General features: G+C 58.4%; 3 protein-coding genes and 1 non-coding gene across 12 annotated transcripts in view; 1 reads left to right on the top strand and 3 right to left on the bottom strand.

Moving 5' to 3' along the window:
* Nucleotides 1-707: 707 nt before the first annotated feature.
* RANBP1 (RAN binding protein 1) lies at nucleotides 708-11,092 on the bottom strand. Of its 7 annotated transcripts, none has more exons than XM_031005672.2 (6): nucleotides 10,745-11,092; nucleotides 9,242-9,378; nucleotides 5,969-6,126; nucleotides 2,620-2,748; nucleotides 1,688-1,753; nucleotides 708-1,104 (listed from the first exon to the last, which is right to left on the bottom strand). In XM_031005672.2, the coding sequence occupies exons 1-6, from the start codon at nucleotides 10,757-10,759 to the stop codon at nucleotides 1,004-1,006; spliced, it is 606 nt and encodes a 201-aa protein (XP_030861532.1). In that variant the 5' UTR covers nucleotides 10,760-11,092; the 3' UTR covers nucleotides 708-1,003. The 7 variants fall into 7 exon arrangements, with proteins under 7 accessions (XP_030861532.1, XP_030861533.1, XP_030861529.1 ...); XM_031005673.3 differs by having other exon boundaries at nucleotides 708-1,101; nucleotides 10,745-11,089; XM_031005669.3 differs by lacking the exon at nucleotides 10,745-11,092 and adding an exon at nucleotides 9,692-10,635.
* Nucleotides 1,530-1,654, bottom strand: LOC115932015 (small nucleolar RNA SNORA77). Its single transcript, XR_004068403.1, has one exon. It is a non-coding gene; the product is annotated as a small nucleolar RNA SNORA77 (small nucleolar RNA).
* Nucleotides 11,093-11,106: 14 nt separating the features above from the next.
* TRMT2A (tRNA methyltransferase 2 homolog A) lies at nucleotides 11,107-16,526 on the top strand. 3 transcript variants are annotated; one of them, XM_004063034.4, is made up of 12 exons: nucleotides 11,107-11,507; nucleotides 11,783-12,357; nucleotides 12,616-12,724; nucleotides 12,949-13,130; nucleotides 13,317-13,431; nucleotides 13,520-13,635; nucleotides 13,711-13,822; nucleotides 14,592-14,714; nucleotides 14,893-14,968; nucleotides 15,166-15,282; nucleotides 15,393-15,489; nucleotides 15,606-16,526. In XM_004063034.4, exons 1-12 carry the CDS (start codon nucleotides 11,484-11,486, stop codon nucleotides 15,835-15,837), a joined length of 1,878 nt encoding a protein of 625 aa, XP_004063082.1. In that variant the 5' UTR covers nucleotides 11,107-11,483; the 3' UTR covers nucleotides 15,838-16,526. The 3 variants fall into 3 exon arrangements, with proteins under 3 accessions (XP_004063082.1, XP_018873933.1, XP_055230960.1); XM_055374985.2 differs by having other exon boundaries at nucleotides 11,111-11,507; nucleotides 14,839-14,968; XM_019018388.4 differs by lacking the exon at nucleotides 14,592-14,714 and having other exon boundaries at nucleotides 11,109-11,507.
* A 2-nt stretch (nucleotides 16,527-16,528) lies between these two features.
* Nucleotides 16,529-18,710, bottom strand: part of DGCR8 (DGCR8 microprocessor complex subunit) — a 31,587-nt gene continuing 29,405 nt past the window's right edge. The window contains exon 14 of the mRNA XM_055374984.2: nucleotides 16,529-18,370. Within this exon, the coding sequence (XP_055230959.1) occupies nucleotides 18,287-18,370 (84 nt within the window). The 3' untranslated portion in view covers nucleotides 16,529-18,286. The remainder of the gene's footprint in view (nucleotides 18,371-18,710) is intronic.

Genomic DNA, 18,710 nt, shown 5'->3' with positions numbered 1-18,710 from the left:
CATTACACATGACAACCCCCAATGGCATACTGGAAAATATCTCCATATTTAAAGTTACTGCAGATGCCCATAACTCCAACAATGCCAAGTGTGGACTTCAAGTCCAGGAGGCCAAGACCCCAGTTTTCTCCAAGGCCAGGGTACAATAGGCTTTCCAACAGAAGAGCTACAGGGCTGAGCCCCCACCCCCAGCACACCGGACTGGCCTTTCCCTCCACAGGGGCCACTCTGCCACAGGGGCCAAAGTCAGCCTTGGCCGACGCTGGAGACCCTGCTCAGTTGGCTACTGCCTCCCTGCTCCAAAGCCAAGGTACTCGAGGTCTTCCTTTCTCTCCTCAAAACACAGAAAGCCCACCCCTCCTCACCATAGAAAAAAAGCAGTAGCTGTTCAGGCCATAAGGCACAGTGGAGCCTGCCTCGGCAGAGCCCACGCTGCCCAGCCCACAGTCATGCATCAGTACCACACCCGGCACCAGACAACCCTGGCCAGGCTCCCTCACCAGCGCCAGCTCAGACACCTCAGCTTCAAGGCCCACAGCAAGATACATGCACGACCTCAGACACCAGGGCGAGTCTCCCAGGAACCCAGGCTACCGTGAGGTGCAGCACCCACCTGGGCTGCGGACAGGCCTGGACATACACCGGGAGGCTTGGGCGAGCGGCGCTCACAGCGCAGGGGCCCGTACACACACAGTCCTGCCATCTGGTCCAGGTTCCAAATGTGTTTTTTATTCACTATTTTTGATGACTATAAATAAGTGTTTCCACTATGGAAAAGAAAGTTAGCACAGTACATTTTCATGACTGGGGAATGGATTTTCTGAAGTCATCTTCAATAGGGCAAAAACTTAGAAACAAAAAAAAAAAACCTGAATGTTGAGTTCAGTTCTTTATATAACGTCCCTTGTAAAAATGAAAGAATAAAAACAAACCGAAAAAGAGGGGCAGGGTAAAATTTTTTTAAAAAAAGGAAAGAGAGGAAAAGAAAATAAAATAAGACGATTTATTGCTTCTCCTCAGCATCCTCCTTGGTCTCCTCCTTCACCGAGAGAGCTTCTAGCTTTTCCACCACTTTTTCGTCATGATCATTTTTGCCTGATCCTGCTAAAAACACAAGCAGCACAGTGAGAAAACAGAAGCACGGTGCATTCAAGCACATGGCCCTCGCCAGGCCGGTCCCAAGTGCCGTCACCCATCCACAGCGGCTTGCCCGCCCTCAGGACAGACTCCTGCCTGGCCAAGCCGCCTCCTGGAGTCTGTCTTCTTGAAATTCAGTGACGAAAGGAAGCCAAGTGGATGCATTCACGCACTGCCTAGACCATGGTCAGGCTGCTCAGTGACATCTGGTCACTTGCCACCACAGCTGCAGTCCAGCCTCATGGCAGAGGTGACCAAGCCCTCTGAGAGACAAACCGAGGACCATCATAAAGCACCTTCTGGTGAGCTCCAGGCAGTGCCCGGACTCCAATGCCTGCCCAATTGGACTGAGGCCAGCAACACTGACAAGTGCTCAGGGCTCCCCAGGAAGCACCTGTGTCCCCAGGGAGCTGCATCACCCTGGATACGTGAGGCGGCCACAGCACCCTGGAATGTTTATCTGGCAGACAGAAAAAGCACCCGCCTGGAAGTATAGTCAGATGCAGAGTGAGTCTGCAAAGAAGCCCCCCAACCCATGGCACCACGTCACCTTTCTTTTCTCTCTCTTCGATCTCTTTCCTGCATTCTTCAAACTTTGTTTTGAATTTCTGTGCATCTGTGGAAGGGAGAGCGAAGACTTCCTAAGAGCTGTGAGCAGTGGAAGGGACATGCCCTGCCGGGTCTGAAGAGTCAGGATTCACAGAAGACCCATTTCATGGTAATTGCTGACCTAAGAAAGGACTGGTCCACCTGACATCAGCCCTGGCCTTCTGTGTCCTTCATCTGACTGCACCCATTTGGGCAGAGCGGTAGAGCACGGACCCTCGGGCAACCAAGGGGCATGGGCCTCTTTGCCACAGGCTCGGCTCCCAACCATATTGGAAAGGCTGCTGGGGCAGCCACGCCCACAGCAAGGACAAGGTCACTTGGCACCAAACGGCCAGCTACCAGGCGCCAGGCCACAGTACCCACTGACTACTCCAGGAGCCACTGGACGCAGCTTGGACGATCTGGACTGGAAAGACCTCTGAGCAGGGAAGAGATCAGCCTGGGCCTGTGGATCTCTCTGCCCAGCCCCTGCTGGCACCCAGGCAACCATGAGGGTCCCCTGGCCCCAGTGAACCAGAAGCCTGGCACGAGGATCAGCATTGGGAGGAAGCCCTGGGTTGGGCCTCAGGCTCCGCAACACCTGATGGGAACCGGAGCTTGGAGAGCAAACCAAAGTGCTAGACACAAGGTGGCTGAGCGGGCACTGCTGTTCACCAGCTACTTGGCACAGCTTTGAGTTTAAGGGGGAAGGCGCTGCTCATGGCTTCAGTCTGGGCATGGCCCCCAAACAGCAGGGCAGGGCAGCCCACACGACACAATTCCCAGTTACTGCCCCCTCTCCCCAAAAGGCAACAGCATTTGTTGCACGTAACCCGCCACGCTGCCACGCAGGTGAGCCCCAGGTCAGGCAGGTCCCCAGGGCCCTTGGCTCACTCTCAGCATTCAGGAAGCGGATGGCCAGCAGCTCTGGCTTGGGGCACTCGTCGGCGAAGTCAGCGTGGGTGTTCCAGACCCAGGCACGGTCGCTACCTGCGTTGGGCTTCAGCTCCATCATCGGCGTGACTGAAAAGAGAAAAGCTCGTGAAGATGGTGAGATGACTGCAAAGGCCAGCCCACCCAGCCCTCGGCCACAGAGCACCCTGCTCACCAACCTGAGGGGTCTGCTTCAGACAACACGGGGACAGTCTGGGGTTGGAGAACCAGGCTTAGACAAAGTACCACGGCGCCTGAGTTTTATTCAAACCTCTTTGAAAATCCTCCATATTCACTTAAAACCAGGACCATCCTAAATAGGAATGGGCACCTGTTCCCTGACCGTAAGGCCATCTCCACGAGGAGCTCCTGAGCTGTGTTCAAGACCACTTGGCACACAGACCCCCACCTCCAGAAATGCAGAGAAGCAGAGCTGGCAAAGCAGGCCCCAGCTGTATCCCAGGGCTGCACTCAAGCCCAACCCTGATCCCCTTGATTCTGACCCTGGCCGTGAAGTCAGAAGCCCAGGGTCAGATATCAGGGCACAAGGCCCAGGGGGGCCAGTCTTACCTAAGGGAACCCAACACATAGAGCCAGCCTATCTGAAAGTGGGGGGCAGCAGAAGGCTAGAAAGTGGGGCAGTTGCCAGAAGGGAGCCCACTGGGGGCCGCGGCCGTGCATCCCCATGATTGATGCAGGAGTGCCCACCTGCATCCCCATGACTGAAGCCTGGAGGGCACAGGAGACAGAGCCACGGCCTGCAATGGACGCCTCCACGCCAAATCTCCAGGCACAGGCAGCCCCAAGGGGAGATGGCCCTGCAGGTGACCACTCTTCAGAACAGCTCCCTGAGAACCCAGACCATCCCAGGTGCCCATGCCCAGTCCAGGCCACATGCACCCCCAGGATACCCCTACACGTCACTATCTGAACTGGGAGCTGGGGGGGTTTCGTCTACTGCAGCCCGCCACAGCGGATGCCAGGCCCCCTGCATGCCCCCTTCACACCCCGCCCCGACCCAGCCCACAGCCTCTCCGACACCCTACCCAGAAGCCAGCCTCTACTCACTGCCACTTTCCCTGTCTACCAAGGGCCCATGATGGGCACAAGACACTGCTGGCTACACAGATGGCTCTGCCCAGATGCCCAGGGGCCCAGGACCAATTTATGATGCACACACAACAACCCACAACCTGACCCAGGCTCTGGGAGCAGCACAGGGCATCAGGGAAGACCCCCAAGGAAATGATTCAAACGGCTCAAGGAGGAGGAGGACCAGCCAGAGTGCAAGCTTCCCCAGGACTAGACATGCTGGGCAGGGAGGGAGGGGAACCCATGAGCCAGTTCCCAAGGAAGTCTGGCAGGCCAGGCCGTGCAGCGAGGTGCCCATGGCATAGGCAGACCATCACCCACCCCTCTGCATCGCCCTCAAGGGCTGAGCCACTCAGGCTCCTGCCAGCAGTCATCCTGCACCTGGGATGAGGGACCCTGCCCCGCTGGACACGCCTGACACTCAGCAAACGACACTAGGAAGCTTACCAAGGGACACCCCAGGACAAGTGTACTTCCAAACATGCCAACAAGCCGGGCAGCACAGGTTCAATCTAAAGACAGCTGGCAGCCAGCCATACTCAGGACAACCTACTGTCACTTCTTTGCAGGCCAGGCTGGACCCCTCACAGGGTGGCTAAAGCTCTTGGCTGAACCTGCCCAAGGGCCTTTACTTATGTAGCTTCAGAGGCGCCCAGGACCTGGCCTTCTCAGCCCCGTTCCCCTCCCGTTTCCTCCCCCAGGAAGATCCTGGTGAGGGTAGAACACACCATAACTGGGGAGGCTGGTGCCTGGGCACCTCACACATCTGCTCTTACACTGCCCGAACACCCCCAATCTCTCTCACACACACCCCCACCGCGATACCGCACCCCCTCAGACACCAAACCCCCCCAGACACCACACACCCCCCCCCAACACCACACACTCCCCCGACGCCACACACCCCAACACCCCCAGACACCACACACACCCAACCACACCCTGCTAGACACCACAAACCCCCCTAGACACCAAACACCAGATGACCCCTACACACACCCCTGGATACCACACCTGCCCCCCAGACACCACACACACACCCCAAGACACCACAACCCCCCCAGACACCACACACCTTCAGACACCACATAGCCCCCCCAGACCACACATCTTCAGACACTACACACACCTCCAGACACCACATACATGCCCCAAACACCAAACACCCAACCACACACCCAAGACACCACACACCCAACCACACACCCCCAGACGCCACACCCAACCACACACCCACGACCCCCAACTACACACCCCCAAACACCACACCCAACCACACCCCCCTCCAGACACCACACACCCCCCACCCCAGACACCAAACACCGCCCCCCAGACACCCCCTACACACACTCCCGGATAACACACACACACCCCTCCAGACACCACACACTGTACAACCCGCCAGACACCACACACCTTCAGACACCACACATGCCCCGACACACCTTCAGACACCAAACAGCCCCCCAGACCACACACCTTCAGACACTGCACACACCCCCAGACACCACATACACACCCCAAACACCCAGACACCACACACCCAACCACACACCCGACACCAGACCCAACCACACACCCCCAACCACCCCCGCCAGACACCACACCCAACCACATACCCCACCACACCCCCCAGACACCAGACCAACTACACACCCCCAGACACCACACCCAACCACACACCCCCCGCCCCAGACACCACACCTTCAGACACCACACCTTCAGACACCACACACGCCAACACACCTTCAGACACCACACAGGCCCCCGCCCCAGACACCACACACACCCAACCACACACCCCTATACACCACCACCACTAGACACAGCCCCCTAGATACCACACACATACCCCCCATTAACCCCCCCAGACACCAACCCCCACCCCCCAGACACCACACACACACACACACACAGCACCCCCTCGCCCTGCAGCACTCACTCCTCGTCCCGAGCCCAGCCTGGGCGCTGCGTCCTCCCATCAGGGCCCGTCTGGCTGACTCCACACCCCCGTGTGCTCTAAGCTTCGCTGCGGGCCTGCTCTGAGTTCAGAGGCACGTCTGAAAAACGTATTTCTGGTTTTAAATTCAACAAACACACCACAAACTTGCACTCCATGAAATAACACGCTCCCCAGTTCCCAATCAGCCCTGAATCTTCCCAAAGGTCCCAGGCCAAGCTGCTGGGGACTGTTGAGGTGGTCGTTCATGCCACCTACTGTAGTGGTTGGCACAGATCTTCAGGGTCTTGTCCCTCCGCATGAGGAGGCGGATGGCCCCTTTCTCCTTGTGCTTCAGGAGCTTGACGTCACCAGTGCCTCGCTCCTTCCATTCTGGGAGATCGTTCTCGGAGGCAAATCGGAACAGTTTTGCCCGCCTGCAAGAAAAGCCGTGAGGTTAAGAGTGCAGACCTGCAGCCCACATGCAGGGCCGGCGCAGGAGGACACAGGACAACTCTGCACTGCAGGACCCCATGCCTCCACGAACGCCCCAGCCCTTCTTCAGGCTCCAAGAACTGCCCATCACAACACCACCAGAAAGCGCAGCAGCCCAACAAACTCCAGGTCATCTTGAATTCCAGCTCCACAACCAAGAGAATTAGACGACCGGGCACGGTGGCTCACTTGTAATCCCAGCATTCGGGGAGGCCGAGGCGGGCAGGTCATCTGAGGTCAGGAGTTCAAAACCAGCCTGGCCAACATGGTGAAACCCCATCTCTACTAAAAATACAAAAATCATCTGAGTGTGGTGATGCACGCCTGTAATCCCAGCTACTCAGGAGGCTGAGGCACGACAATCGCTTGAGCCCAGGAGGCAGAGGATACAGTGAGTGGAGATCGCCCCACTGCTCCTACAGTCACAATATTTCCCTCAGTGGGGACCAGCCTGGGCAACATAGCAAGACACTATCTCTACAAAAAGATAAAAATTAGCTGGACATGATGGCTAACACCCGTAGTCTCAGCTACTCAAGAGGCAGAGGGAGGAGGATCCCTTGAGCGCAGGAGTTCAAGGCTGCAGTGAGCCATGATACCACTGCTGCACTCCAGCCTGGGTGAGAGTGAGACCCTATTTTTAAAAAAAAACAAAACAAAACCGGGCATAGTGGCCCACGCCTGTAATCCCACACTTTGGGAGGCCGAGGTGGGTGGATCACCTGACGTCGGGAGTTCAAGACCAGCCTGACCAACGTGGAGAAACCGCATCTCTACTAAAAATACAAAATTAGGCGGGTGTGGTGGCACATGCCTGTAATCCCAGCTACTCGGGAGGCTGAGGCAGGAGAATCCCTTGAAGCCGGGAGGCAGAGGTTACAGCGAGCTGAGATCGCACCATTGCACACCAGCCTGGGCAGCAAGAGCGAAATTCCATCTCAAAAAAAAAAGAGAGAGCAGGCACGGGGGCTCACGCCTGTAATTCCAGCACTTTGGGAGGCCAAGGCAGGTGGATCATGAGGTCAGGAGATCCAGACCATCCTGACTACCTCGGTGAAACCCCATCTCTACTAAAAATACAAAAAATCAGCCGGGCATGGAGGCATGCGCCTATAGCCCCAGCTATTCAATAAGCTGAGGCAGGAAAATTGCTTGAACCTGGGAGGCAGAGGTTGCAGTGAGCCAAGATCACGCCACTGCACTCCAGCCTGGCAACAGAGCAAGACTCCGTCCCATGGTCACTGTGCAAGAGCACCCCAGCCCCAGAGATCTGCGGGGACAACATGGATCAGGTGCAGGCCAAGGACCTCTGTCACGACACCACCAGAAAGCACAGCAGCCCAAAAAACTCCAGATCATCTTGAATTCCACTTCCACAACCAAGAGAATTAGATGACCGGGCGCGGTGGCTCACACCTGTAATCCCAGCATTTTGGGAGGCTGAGGCGGGCGGGTCATCTGAGGTCAGATGACCCAGAGAAGAGGCCCAGGCCTCTAATCAGGCAACAGGCCCTGGCCAACACCTGGCCCTCCTGCCCAGGAGCAGCCTCTCCCGCTGGGGACCAGGGCACCCAGAATCCAGCAGTGCACTCAGGGCTCAGGCTGGCACCCTCCCTCTGTGCACAGCTCTGCCTGCCTCTCTCAGACGACTCTGCTCTCTGCCCCAACATGATTCTGGCAAGAGACTGTCTCACAAGGTTCCCCAACAGGATGCCCCTGGAGCTTTACTGCAAAGACCCGGGCCCACCCTGCTGGCCTCACCTCCCTCAGGGAGGGCCTGGACCCAGGCCACCAGGAGCACCTCCCACCCAACGTGGGCAGTGAGGGAACAGAGGCAAGCACTTCACCACAGCAAGGAACTACTCCCAAATGGGGGCTACGGCAATGCATCAGCAGAGTGGAGCCATGGCCACCCAGTGGTTTCAGGGAGATGTCCATCAACCTCTGTGACCAAAGGGTGACACACAGCTCTCCTTTCCCAGGTATCCCTCCTGGCCCCCTTCCTTGGATAGGAAACTCACAGTAGGAATGACTCTCTCTGCTTCCCTCTCCCACCCCAGAGCAACAAAACCTTAACCTGGACTCTTAAAGCAACTTCAAGGGTGGGGGGATTCCATGAACTTGAACAGGGAAAAACTACAACCTCATTTTCACTGAGGTGTGTAACTAAACATGATGTTTGTTGCAATGCTGAGTGTAGGCGACAGGCCACAGTCTCTGTGGTGCTGTGACGCTGTCACAAGACACAAGGCTGGTACCCACCACTGTAGCCAGCTCTTAACTGAAAGTGTCAAGAAGCACATGTACAGAATTTTTTTAAGTGGTTTTAATAACTAAACCATCACCTATTTTCATGTGTTATCGCAAGCATTATGTTGTATATTAAGGGTGGGCCGGGCGCGGTAGCTGACGCCTGTAATCCCAGCACTTTGGGAGGCTGGGGTGGGCAGATCATGAGGTCAGGAGATCGAGACCATCCTGGCTAATACGGTGAAACTCCGTCTCTACTAAAAATACAAAAAATTAGCCGGGCGTGGTGGCGGGTGCCTGTAGTTCCAGCTGAGGCAGGAGAATGGCGTGAACCTGGGAGGCGGAGCTTGCAATGAGCCAAGATCGCGCCACTGCACTCCAGCCTGGGAGACAGAGCGAGACTCCGTCTCAAAACAATAACAACAACAGACACCGGGTGGGGGATTTATAAGCTTCACGATGCCAAAGAAGTCTATGCTGCAAAAACTTAAAACCCCCTGCTCAACCAAGGGACTCCCTGGATCCTCAGAAGCCAGTGGCAAAAAAGGGCAGTGGGGCCGCCATGCCAGCGGACAGAGGAGCAATGATGGGATGCCCTTCATGCAACTGGCTGCAGGGCAGCAAGGGCATCTGGTGAAGATTCATGAAAGGAACGGGTTAAATTTCCACATGGGATTAGTCACCAACTTTAGGCCCTTTCTTTAAGCAGCCTCAGTCTGATTAAAAGTCAGGCCAAGACCTGGACACCCATAAAAGCTGTAACCTCAACCTTAAAGAGTCCTATTTCTGGGACATCGGCCTACTTACATTTTAAAAAGTTCCTCTTCATCTTCTTCCAGTGTTTTAATTTCTTGCTCAGGAAGAGAAACTATTGGCTCAAACTGAGGGTCATGGTTGGACTCGTCTGTATTCTCAGTGGAAGTATCATGGTCCTCATGAGTGTCCTGTGGAGATACAAAGAGGTTACACTGCTGGCCTATGGATCTGGCTCACAACCAGAGCCCAACCAGTGCCTGCAGTGGTCAGCCCCCCGACAATGAAGGGACTTCAGATACAAGGATGGGCCCCACCCCAAAGCAAGAAATTAGGCCCACTCTTCCACACTAGGAAAGCTCTGCATTTACGCCCAGCTCCACACACTCAGTGCGTGAGCATAGAGTGAGACACCAGAACTTGGGGCCCCTCCCCCAGATTCACAGACATCAATCAGATCTGTGCACAGACTGATGGGGGACCCTACAAGCCGCCAACACTTGCAGAGAGTGGCCTGGCAGAAACTGCCTCATCTCTTTGAGCATCGGTTTCTTCCTCATCCATAAAATGCAGATGATACCTGCTGTGTGAAGATCAAAGGACACAATGATGGGTCGAAATAGATTTTGAAATGTTACTTTAAAGCAAAATATAACTCTTTCAGTTTTTACTAATTAGGAAATAGTTGTGCTCTTGCTTAGTAAAACGAAAAAAGTCGCTACAGGACTGCTAGTATTTACGCTGGATTCACAGCTCTGCCAGCAATTTTTTCACAGTTCAGAAAACTAAGTTAATAACTAGATAAATTGTACCGGTGAAAGTCATGAAATCCTGGCCCAATTTAGAGGATAAGAGAGCACCAATAATCATATTTTAGGTTCGAGTCTTCCAGAACACATGCCTTGGTCACCCAGAAGTCCGTAAGAGACCCAAGACTTCACCACTAGACTCAAACTGGAAAAGAAAACATAAGCTTTTCGCTGCTCTTCACTGTTCCCCACAGCACTGCGGCTCTGCAGCGGCCCGCACTCAACCAGACACCGCAGCCAACAAAGCCGCCGCCTGGGTCGGCGCGTCTAGGACCTGTGCCCCACGCTGGAACGCGAGCTTCTGCCAGAGGCCAGTGGCGGTTCCAGACGTAAGAACCGAATGAATGAAGTGCTGCGTGGGCAACGGAAAGAATAAATGCACCGTACTAGTGGGGAGCCCCAAGTGGGCCGAGCCGGAGGAAACCCGCCGCCCGCACCAGTTCCTGGAGGCTGGGGCCGTCCCGCGTGGCGACGGCCGCTCCCCAACCCACCCCAGGGTCACGCGGGGGCCCTGCAGCCCCCAGGCCTCTGCAGAGCCTGCACCCCCAAACGCCCCAACTCCGCAGGCCTCGAGCCCCCAAACCCCACGCGCCCCGACTCCGCGCCACCGAGGCCCAGCAGACGGCCGAGCCTGCAGGCCGGCGGAGATTGGTGGCGGCGGCGCAGGCCGCCCACGTGGCCGATGATAACGGCCCCGGTCCCACCCGCCCCGCCCGCCCACCCTGTCCCCGCTTGGGCCCGGCCGCACCTTGGCGGCCGCCATGGGGGCGCGGCGGCGGCGGCGGCTCGGTTGGGTCGGTCGTCGCTGGCTCCGCGGCCTCTCGGCGGCTACTCGTAGCTCCTTCCCTCCGCGTCTGGCGCCGGCGCCTCCCGCCCGCCCGCTCTTCCCTCCGCCCCACGACCCGAACCTCGACCCCTGACCCCAGCGGCGGGAAACGCGCCGCGATTCAAAACCAGTACAGCTTTATTGGCTCAGGAGGCGGACACTCTCATTGTCCGGCCCGCCCCGCGCTTCCCGCCAAAACGCCCGCGGCGCATGCCCGGCCCGCCCGTGAGCCAGAGGAGCGCGCACTCCCGGCGACCCCCGCGCGCACTTCCGTCCCGGCCACGCGCGCCGCTAGAGCTGGCTAAAGTGGTTGGGGGTTGGATCCGGCGCGTGACGATGACGTTGCCAGAAGCCAGGATCATAGAGACGCTCGGCCTCCGCCGCACGCGCTGGCAGACTAAGAGTGGCTGGCGAAGCTAGCGGCCGGCGCGGGCCCCTGGCGGGCGGGCGGTACAGCCCCAAGCCTGAGACCCGGACCTGAGCATCGCAGGTTCGAGTCCCGCCCCGCTTGGGGCGAAGCCGGGGGTGGCGGCGACCTCGCGGCGTTGCACCGGCTCTCTGAGCACCTCTCCTCTGAGCACTTCCCTTGTGACAGGCCCAGGACGAGGTGGCCAGGCGGCCCCCATGGCGCCCCTGGTCTAGGCGGAGAACCGCCTGGGCGATGAGTGAGAACCTCGACAACGAGGTAGAGTGCGGGGAGACGCTGGGTAGAGACGGGGATGGGGTGGGAGGAGGCGGGGTGGGTCAGGAAACCTGCCAGAGAATAGGTGGGGACGAGGCAGGTGCGATGGGGGAGGAAAGGAGACGGGAATGGGGTCGGGAGGGTAGAATGGGGGAGGGGAGGGGCAGGGCTGAGTGCAGAGTGCACCGACGGAGGTCTGGGTGTGCCATAAGGAAGCTTGGGGGGCCAGGCCCCCAGAGCCTAGTCCTCACCCTAGCACCCCATCTGTCCCCACACAGGGCCCGAAGCCCATGGAGAGCTGTGGCCAGGAGAGCAGCAGTGCCCTGAGCTGCCCTACAGTCTCGGTGCCCCCTGCAGCCCCGGCAGCCCTGGAGGATGTGGAGAAAGAGGGCGCTGGGGCGGCTACAGGGCCGGGGCCTCAGCCCGGGCTCTACAGCTACATCAGGGATGACTTGTTTACCTCTGAGATCTTCAAACTGGAGCTGCAGAACGTGCCTCGCCACGCCAGCTTCAGCGACGTCCGGCGCTTCCTGGGCCGCTTTGGTCTGCAGCCCCACAAAACCAAACTCTTTGGACAACCACCCTGCGCCTTTGTGACATTCCGCAGCGCTGCAGAGAGGGACAAGGCCCTGCGCGTTCTGCATGGTGCCCTCTGGAAAGGCCGCCCACTCAGTGTGCGCCTGGCCCGGCCCAAGGCCGACCCCATGGCCAGGAGGAGGCGACAGGAGGGTGAGAGTGAGCCACCAGTAACACGAGTGGCCGACGTGGTGACCCCTCTATGGACAGTGCCCTATGCTGAGCAGCTTGAGCGGAAGCAGCTGGAGTGCGAGCAGGTGCTGCAGAAACTTGCCAAGTGAGTGTGGGCGCAAGACACCCCTCTTGGCCAGGGCTCTGCCCGGCCCTGTGCTTCCTCAGCCTGTCCCTGCACCAGTTGGGAGGCCCAGCACAGGATCTGGTGGCCCCTTTGGGAGCTAGCCAGCAAGACACCCATGTCACAGTGGGCACAGTGACATCCCAAAGGAGGGGTCAGGAGCCTGGACATTTGGGGAGTGGCCTGGCATGGGTGGGGGGCAGTAGGTGGAGTCCAACCACAGATCTGCTCCTCTTACAGGGAAATCGGGAGCACCAACCGTGCCTTGCTGCCCTGGCTGCTCGAGCAGAGGCACAAGCACAACAAGGCCTGCTGCCCGCTGGAGGGGGTCAGGCCATCACCCCAGCAGGTCAGGCTAGACTTCGGTGGCCACAAACCCCTATCCTGGGTCTTGAAAAACTTTGCTTTTGCTCACCCTTCCTGTTGATCTCCTTGCTTTGTGTTTTCTTCTGGTAACATCACATAGTTGTCAGCTGTTCCTCTTGTTTGACTGCCAGCCCCTGTGGGGAAATCAGGGTTTCCAGGCCCAAGCGCTGGGCAGCCAGGGTAAGGTGCAGCTCTCTCTCCCTGCAGACTGAGTATCGTAATAAGTGTGAGTTTCTGGTTGGCGTCGGGGTGGATGGGGAGGATAACACCGTGGGCTGTCGGCTCGGCAAGTACAAGGGCGGGACGTGTGCTGTGGCAGCCCCATTTGACACCGTGCACATCCCCGAAGCCACCAAGCAGGTGGTGAAGGCCTTCCAGGAGTTCATCCGGTAAGGACCTGTGACGGGGCTCCTGGGAAGTCCTGTGCGGTGTGGGAGCAGAGGGTGGTGATCCTGCCCCGGGAATTCTGGAGTGCCTGCCATTTCAGCCAGATGAAGGAAGGTGTGGCCAGAGGAGAGAGCAGGGGGACTGCTTGCCCAGTTGTGGGCACTTGGGCCAGCTCGTGATTCCCACAGGTCCACTCCATACTCGGCATACGACCCAGAGACGTACACAGGCCACTGGAAGCAGCTGACTGTGCGCACCAGCCGCCGCCGCCAGGCCATGGCCATTGCCTACTTCCACCCCCAGGTCTCAACGGGGGCCCTACTGGGGGACGGTGCCTAGCCTGGGTGGGCCTCAGCACAGCCTGATGGGAACTTTTCACCACTTACTCCAGAAGCTGAGCCCTGAGGAGCTGGCAGAGCTGAAGACCTCCCTAGCGCAGCACTTCACAGCAGGGCCAGGCAGGGCCAGTGGAGTGACCTGCCTCTACTTTGTGGAGGAGGGACAGCGGTAAGGAGCCCGAGTGGGGCGGGGCAGGTCCCTGCAGGGACTGTGACACTGAAGGACCTGCACCTTCGCCCACAGAAAGACTCCTAGCCAGGAGGGCCTGCCCCTGGAGCATGTGGCTGGGGACCGGTGCATCCACGAGGACCTGCTAGGGCTGACCTTCCGGATCTCTCCACACGCCTTCTTCCAGGTAGCCCTGAGTCCCTGGTGGGCATGGGGACATGTTGAGGGAGGCCTGACGCACCATCAGGACGTGATGGGAACAGTGGGCTCAGGCGGTGAGATTTGGGGGAGTATCCAGGCAGGTGAGCCACAGGGGAGAGTGAAATAGGAAAGAGGTTGGTCATCACTGATTTGACTCGGGACAACCTAGAGGTACACACGGCAGTGGCCCTTGTCACAGGGAGGATGAGGAGTGGCCCTCAGTGCATTACCACAGGGCACTGCTCTGGGCTCGGCAGGAGGGAGGCCATGGTGGCCTCTGGGCTGGGAAATACTGTTTCACTGTTTGCTCACTGCTGCAGGAAGGCTGTGGGGACCTGGAGCGGCCCTGTTTTTGGAGACAGGCCTGGCAGGACCTCCTGGAGGGCCAGGTGTGGGGGTGGGAGCTGCAGTTGGGTGATTCCAGGGGCCCCGGTGTGAGTTGTGGGAGGCAAAGCCCCCTTGCTGGGGTAGAGAAGGTGCAGCCTATTGGCCTGCGGGGCCTCATGAGCCCTCAACCAAGTGGGGCAAGGCGGAGGCTGTGCTTAGCACGGGCTTGGCTTTTAAAGCCAGGGGCCGGATGAGGGCATCAGCAAGGCTGGTCCAAGGTGGGGTCAGGGAAGACGTTGGGCACCAAGGTGGGGAGTGGGCGCCGGAGGTCCCGGCAGGATGGAGGGACCAGGAATGTGGGCCTCAGGGGGCACCAGTGGCACCACAGGAGAGGAGCCACTGACATCCTGGGCACCGCCTGCCCCCAGGTGAACACACCCGCAGCCGAGGTGCTCTACACAGTCATCCAGGACTGGGCCCAACTGGATGCGGGGAGCACGGTGCTGGACGTGTGCTGTGGCACCGGCACCATTGGCCTGGCCCTGGCCCGGGTGAGCCCTCCTGCCCTGCTGAGGGCACCCTCTCCCCACCCCAAGACCCCCATTGACCCCAGCTCAAAGGCACCACAGCTGACTCCATCGTGCCCCAGGCCCAGCTCCTCTTTGCTGCCCACAGGGCCCCATGTACTCCCCTCCCTGGGTGGGGCGACACCACGCTTTCCTGTTTCAGAAGGTAAAGAGGGTCATTGGGGTCGAGCTATGCCCAGAGGCTGTGGAGGACGCCCGGGTGAACGCCCAGGACAATGGTGAGTGGCAAGGCCGTGGGTGGGGGTGGGGATGGGGGCAGCCACCACCCCTGCTGCAAGCCTCGGCCACAGCCAGGGCTTGGGGGCTGCCCAACAGGTAGAGCAAGTGAGCAAGCTCTTTGGCTAGGGGTTCCCCAGGACTGGCCCTGCTGGGAGGGCATGTGGCCCTCTGACAGGCCACGGTGCCATCTCTTCAGAGTTGAGTAATGTGGAGTTCCACTGCGGGAGGGCCGAGGACCTGGTGCCCACCCTGGTGAGCAGACTGGCCTCCCAGCACCTCGTGGCCATCCTGGACCCACCCCGTGCTGGCTTGCGTGAGTGGCTTTTGCTTAAGGAGGTGGCACGGGAATGAGGACACATGGGGTGGCTCACCATGTTATGCACTCTCTGGCTGTGGGGGCCCAGCTGGTGTTTGCCTCCTCAGATTCCAAGGTGATCCTGGCCATCCGGAGAGCTAAGAACCTCAGGCGGCTGCTGTACGTCTCATGCAACCCCCGGGCAGCCATGGGCAACTTTGTGGAGTGAGTGTCTGCAGGTGCCTGGGTGGGGGCTAGGCCTGGCACCAAGCCCCCAGCTCCCACAGGAGCCCCTGATTAGCCTATCGGCTGACCTTAGCGCCCCCCTTTTCCCCCCACAGCCTCTGCAGAGCCCCATCTAACCGGGTGAAGGGCATTCCCTTCCGGCCGGTCAAGGCTGTGGCAGTGGACCTGTTCCCGCAGACCCCGCACTGTGAGATGCTCATCCTGTTTGAGAGGGTGGAGCACCCCAATGGCACAGGGGTCTTGGAGCCCCACAGCCCTCCAGCTCAACCCACACCAGGACCCCCAGATGACACCCTACAAGAAACTGGGACCTTCCCCTCATCCTAGGCCCAGGACCCATTATGGGGACAGGAGCTGAAGGGCTCCCAGGGCCCCAGGGGCGGGGAAGGCATGGCTTGCTGGCCAGGATATTCAGAGGTAGGCAGCCAAGGGGCACAGAACACTGTGCCCCACCAGGATTGGCCTGCTGCTAGGGGCCAGGGGCCCTGACCAGGAAGACAGGTGGGCTCCTGCAGCCTGTTCCCCATCCCCAGGGCCTTTGTGGACTAGCCAAGGCTGTGAGGGCCAGAATAAACAACTGCTCAACAAAGGGTGTTTCTGTGATGAGAGCCAGGGGTCTGAACACAGGGCCTGGGTGCCAGGGAAAGGGCCAGACTAGGCCTAGGCAGCTCTGCAAGCCTCTCTGCATGGCTGGGGGAGTCAAGGCAGAGCTTAGTTTAAAAAAGAATGTTCGATTTGATACTTAAACTTGAGGAGAGGCAGAGAGAAGTCTGGGAACTGCACCAGCTGGGGGCATGGGGTGGAGAACACTGGGCAGAGTTGGCCCCTCTGTGGCCAGCCTGGCCCTCAGCCCAGCAGAGAGGGCATCAACCAAGGAAGGGGCCATGCTGGGGTGCTGCTCAGCTGTTACAAAAGGCAGGGTCCAGCCTGCAGGGAGGCTCCAGGAGGGGATCTGGCCAGTCAAGGGTCCACAGGGTGCCAGCCTCTCACCCTCAGAATAAAGACATCAGCCATTCCCTTCTGGACAGTTTGCTTTATGCGTTCAGACAATCGAGGCTCGCCTTCCAGGCGCAGCCCAGTGCCCTGGATGGCATCAGCACAGGCTCCCCTGCCCCGGCCTTGAAGCATGGCTGTGTGCACATGATTCACACCCATGCTTGGCAGATGGGGGGGGGGGGGGAGCGCACAGAGACCACAAGAGTATGGCAGCACCTGCTGTGGTGGTGCCTGGGAACAGCAAGACACAGCGAGGCTCCCCAATCTTCAGGGGAACACATGTGCACGAAGCTTTGGTTCACAGGCGCATCTGGCTGGCTAAGGGCAACAGTCACAGTCAAATGACTATTCACAGCTGCAGACAGGAGGCAAGACAGAAGCAAGTGTCTAACTATAGCAATTTGAGTTGAGGGTTTCTTTTTTAAAGGTCAACAGAAGCCAACCTTGGTCACACAGGTAGTGAGGGAAGGATATGTTGTGGGCGGCCCACAGGCCAACATTGTTTTCCTGACAGAAAAAAAAAAAAAAGCGCCATCAGTACCGCCTGTAGGGGGCATGGTGGGGGACAGACACAGCAGAACGCTGGACTCTTGCTTCAGATGGCGCACCACAAGCACACGGCACTCTGCACAGGTGCCAATCCACCACCAGGGCCAGCCTTTGAGCACACCCTGGTGCCTCAGACTCAGGCAGGAACACATTTCCATCGCACACCCACCCATAGGGGCCACCAGTCGAGAAGCAAGCTGGGCACCAGGCAGCTGCCTTTGACGTCCAGAGAAACCGCTGTCACAGGCAACAGCTCTGGATCAAGAATGGGCTACACTGAAGGCCCTTGCTTCCTGTTTAAACAAGTCCACTTGCTAAAATGCATGACTCCAAATCTACCTTCTACTCTCACTGTAAAAGTCTTTCAAAATGCTAAAATATCACAAAAGCTTTAAAAATCAATGGGTGGACATATGGACTCGACTGCAAAAAATCTTTGTAAAAAACTTGCCGGAGGCCAGGAAAGGCAGAGAGGGCCTCAGTGTCCAGAGAGGTGCTTTTAGGGCATTAAGACTTCATCAGAAAAAGGGGCCCGAGGAGGCCAGGGTAACTCCAGGAGGTGGCAGGACGTCATCCTTGCTGGCATCGTGTCCAGACTGGAGAGGGACCACCTTGATGGTTTGCCTCCAATCCCAGAAAGCTAGTTCTGATGCTAAAATTCTGTTTAAGCCAAAAAGGTTTAAAATATTCCTTTCTGTTCTACCTTTTCAAAGAAGGGGAAACACAGAGGGTGGGTGAGGGCAGGGCACCATGTGCACCTCCTGACCAGGTCCCTGTAGCAGCCCTGCAGGCACCCTGGGCACATGGGCCACCTGGCATCACGGGCCAGCCACAGGACTCAACCATCCCCTCTCATCTGTCATCCAAGCATCATGTGTCGTCAGTGCGTATTACATACTAAAATTCATGAAAGCCTTCATAAAAAGAGCCTGCAGCAGGTGCACAGAAGCAGGGTCCACCACTGTCCGCAGTCACCAGCTGCCACTGGTGCAGTCGCTGAGTCCATCCATTCAGGCCTGGAGCTTTCCAGGGAGACCTGCTGCTCCGCATGTGTGCTGTGTGGCCATGGCTGTCCCTGTACACCAAAGCCTCCACCCTAAGGCTGGGCCCACAGGTTGGCCACAGGGAAGGAGCGTGGGTTGGAGGCCTGACACTGGTGCACGATGCATGACTGCTGGTCTCCTCAGAAGTGCGGCTGGCGGCCCCCGCGCCCTGGCCCGTGCCACCTCCCTCACACGTCCACGGTGCACAGGGGCTCACCGCCAGGCTGGGCGGACGCCACAATGGACATCTTGGGCTTCTTTCGAGTCTCCTCCTGAAAGAACAACAAAGGTCGGGTACCAGTGAGGTGGGCTTGGCAGAGGCTCGGGAAGACACAAGGTGGAGGGAGAGCCCAGCAGACCATGCCAGGAGGCCCTGGAGCCCCAAGGGCACCAGTGCTTGTGATGCCAGGCTAGGAGGAGCAGGGAAGGCCTGGGGCAGGCCAGCCTGAGATTGCAGAGGCCCCCTGGATTGCCATCAGAGCACAACATGCGCAGCCTCCCTGGCAATCAGGACATGTACCAAGAAGTGAAGAATTTTGGGTGCAGTTACAGGGACAGGCCAGGCCTCCCCACTGGGTGTTCCTCCCTTGCCCAGCTTTTGCTTGCCCCAGG

Source organism: Gorilla gorilla, chromosome 23, assembly GCF_029281585.2.
Source record: "Gorilla gorilla gorilla isolate KB3781 chromosome 23, NHGRI_mGorGor1-v2.1_pri, whole genome shotgun sequence".
NCBI classification, from domain to species: domain Eukaryota; kingdom Metazoa; phylum Chordata; class Mammalia; order Primates; family Hominidae; genus Gorilla; species Gorilla gorilla.
This window is presented reverse-complemented; position numbering and strand designations above follow the sequence as displayed.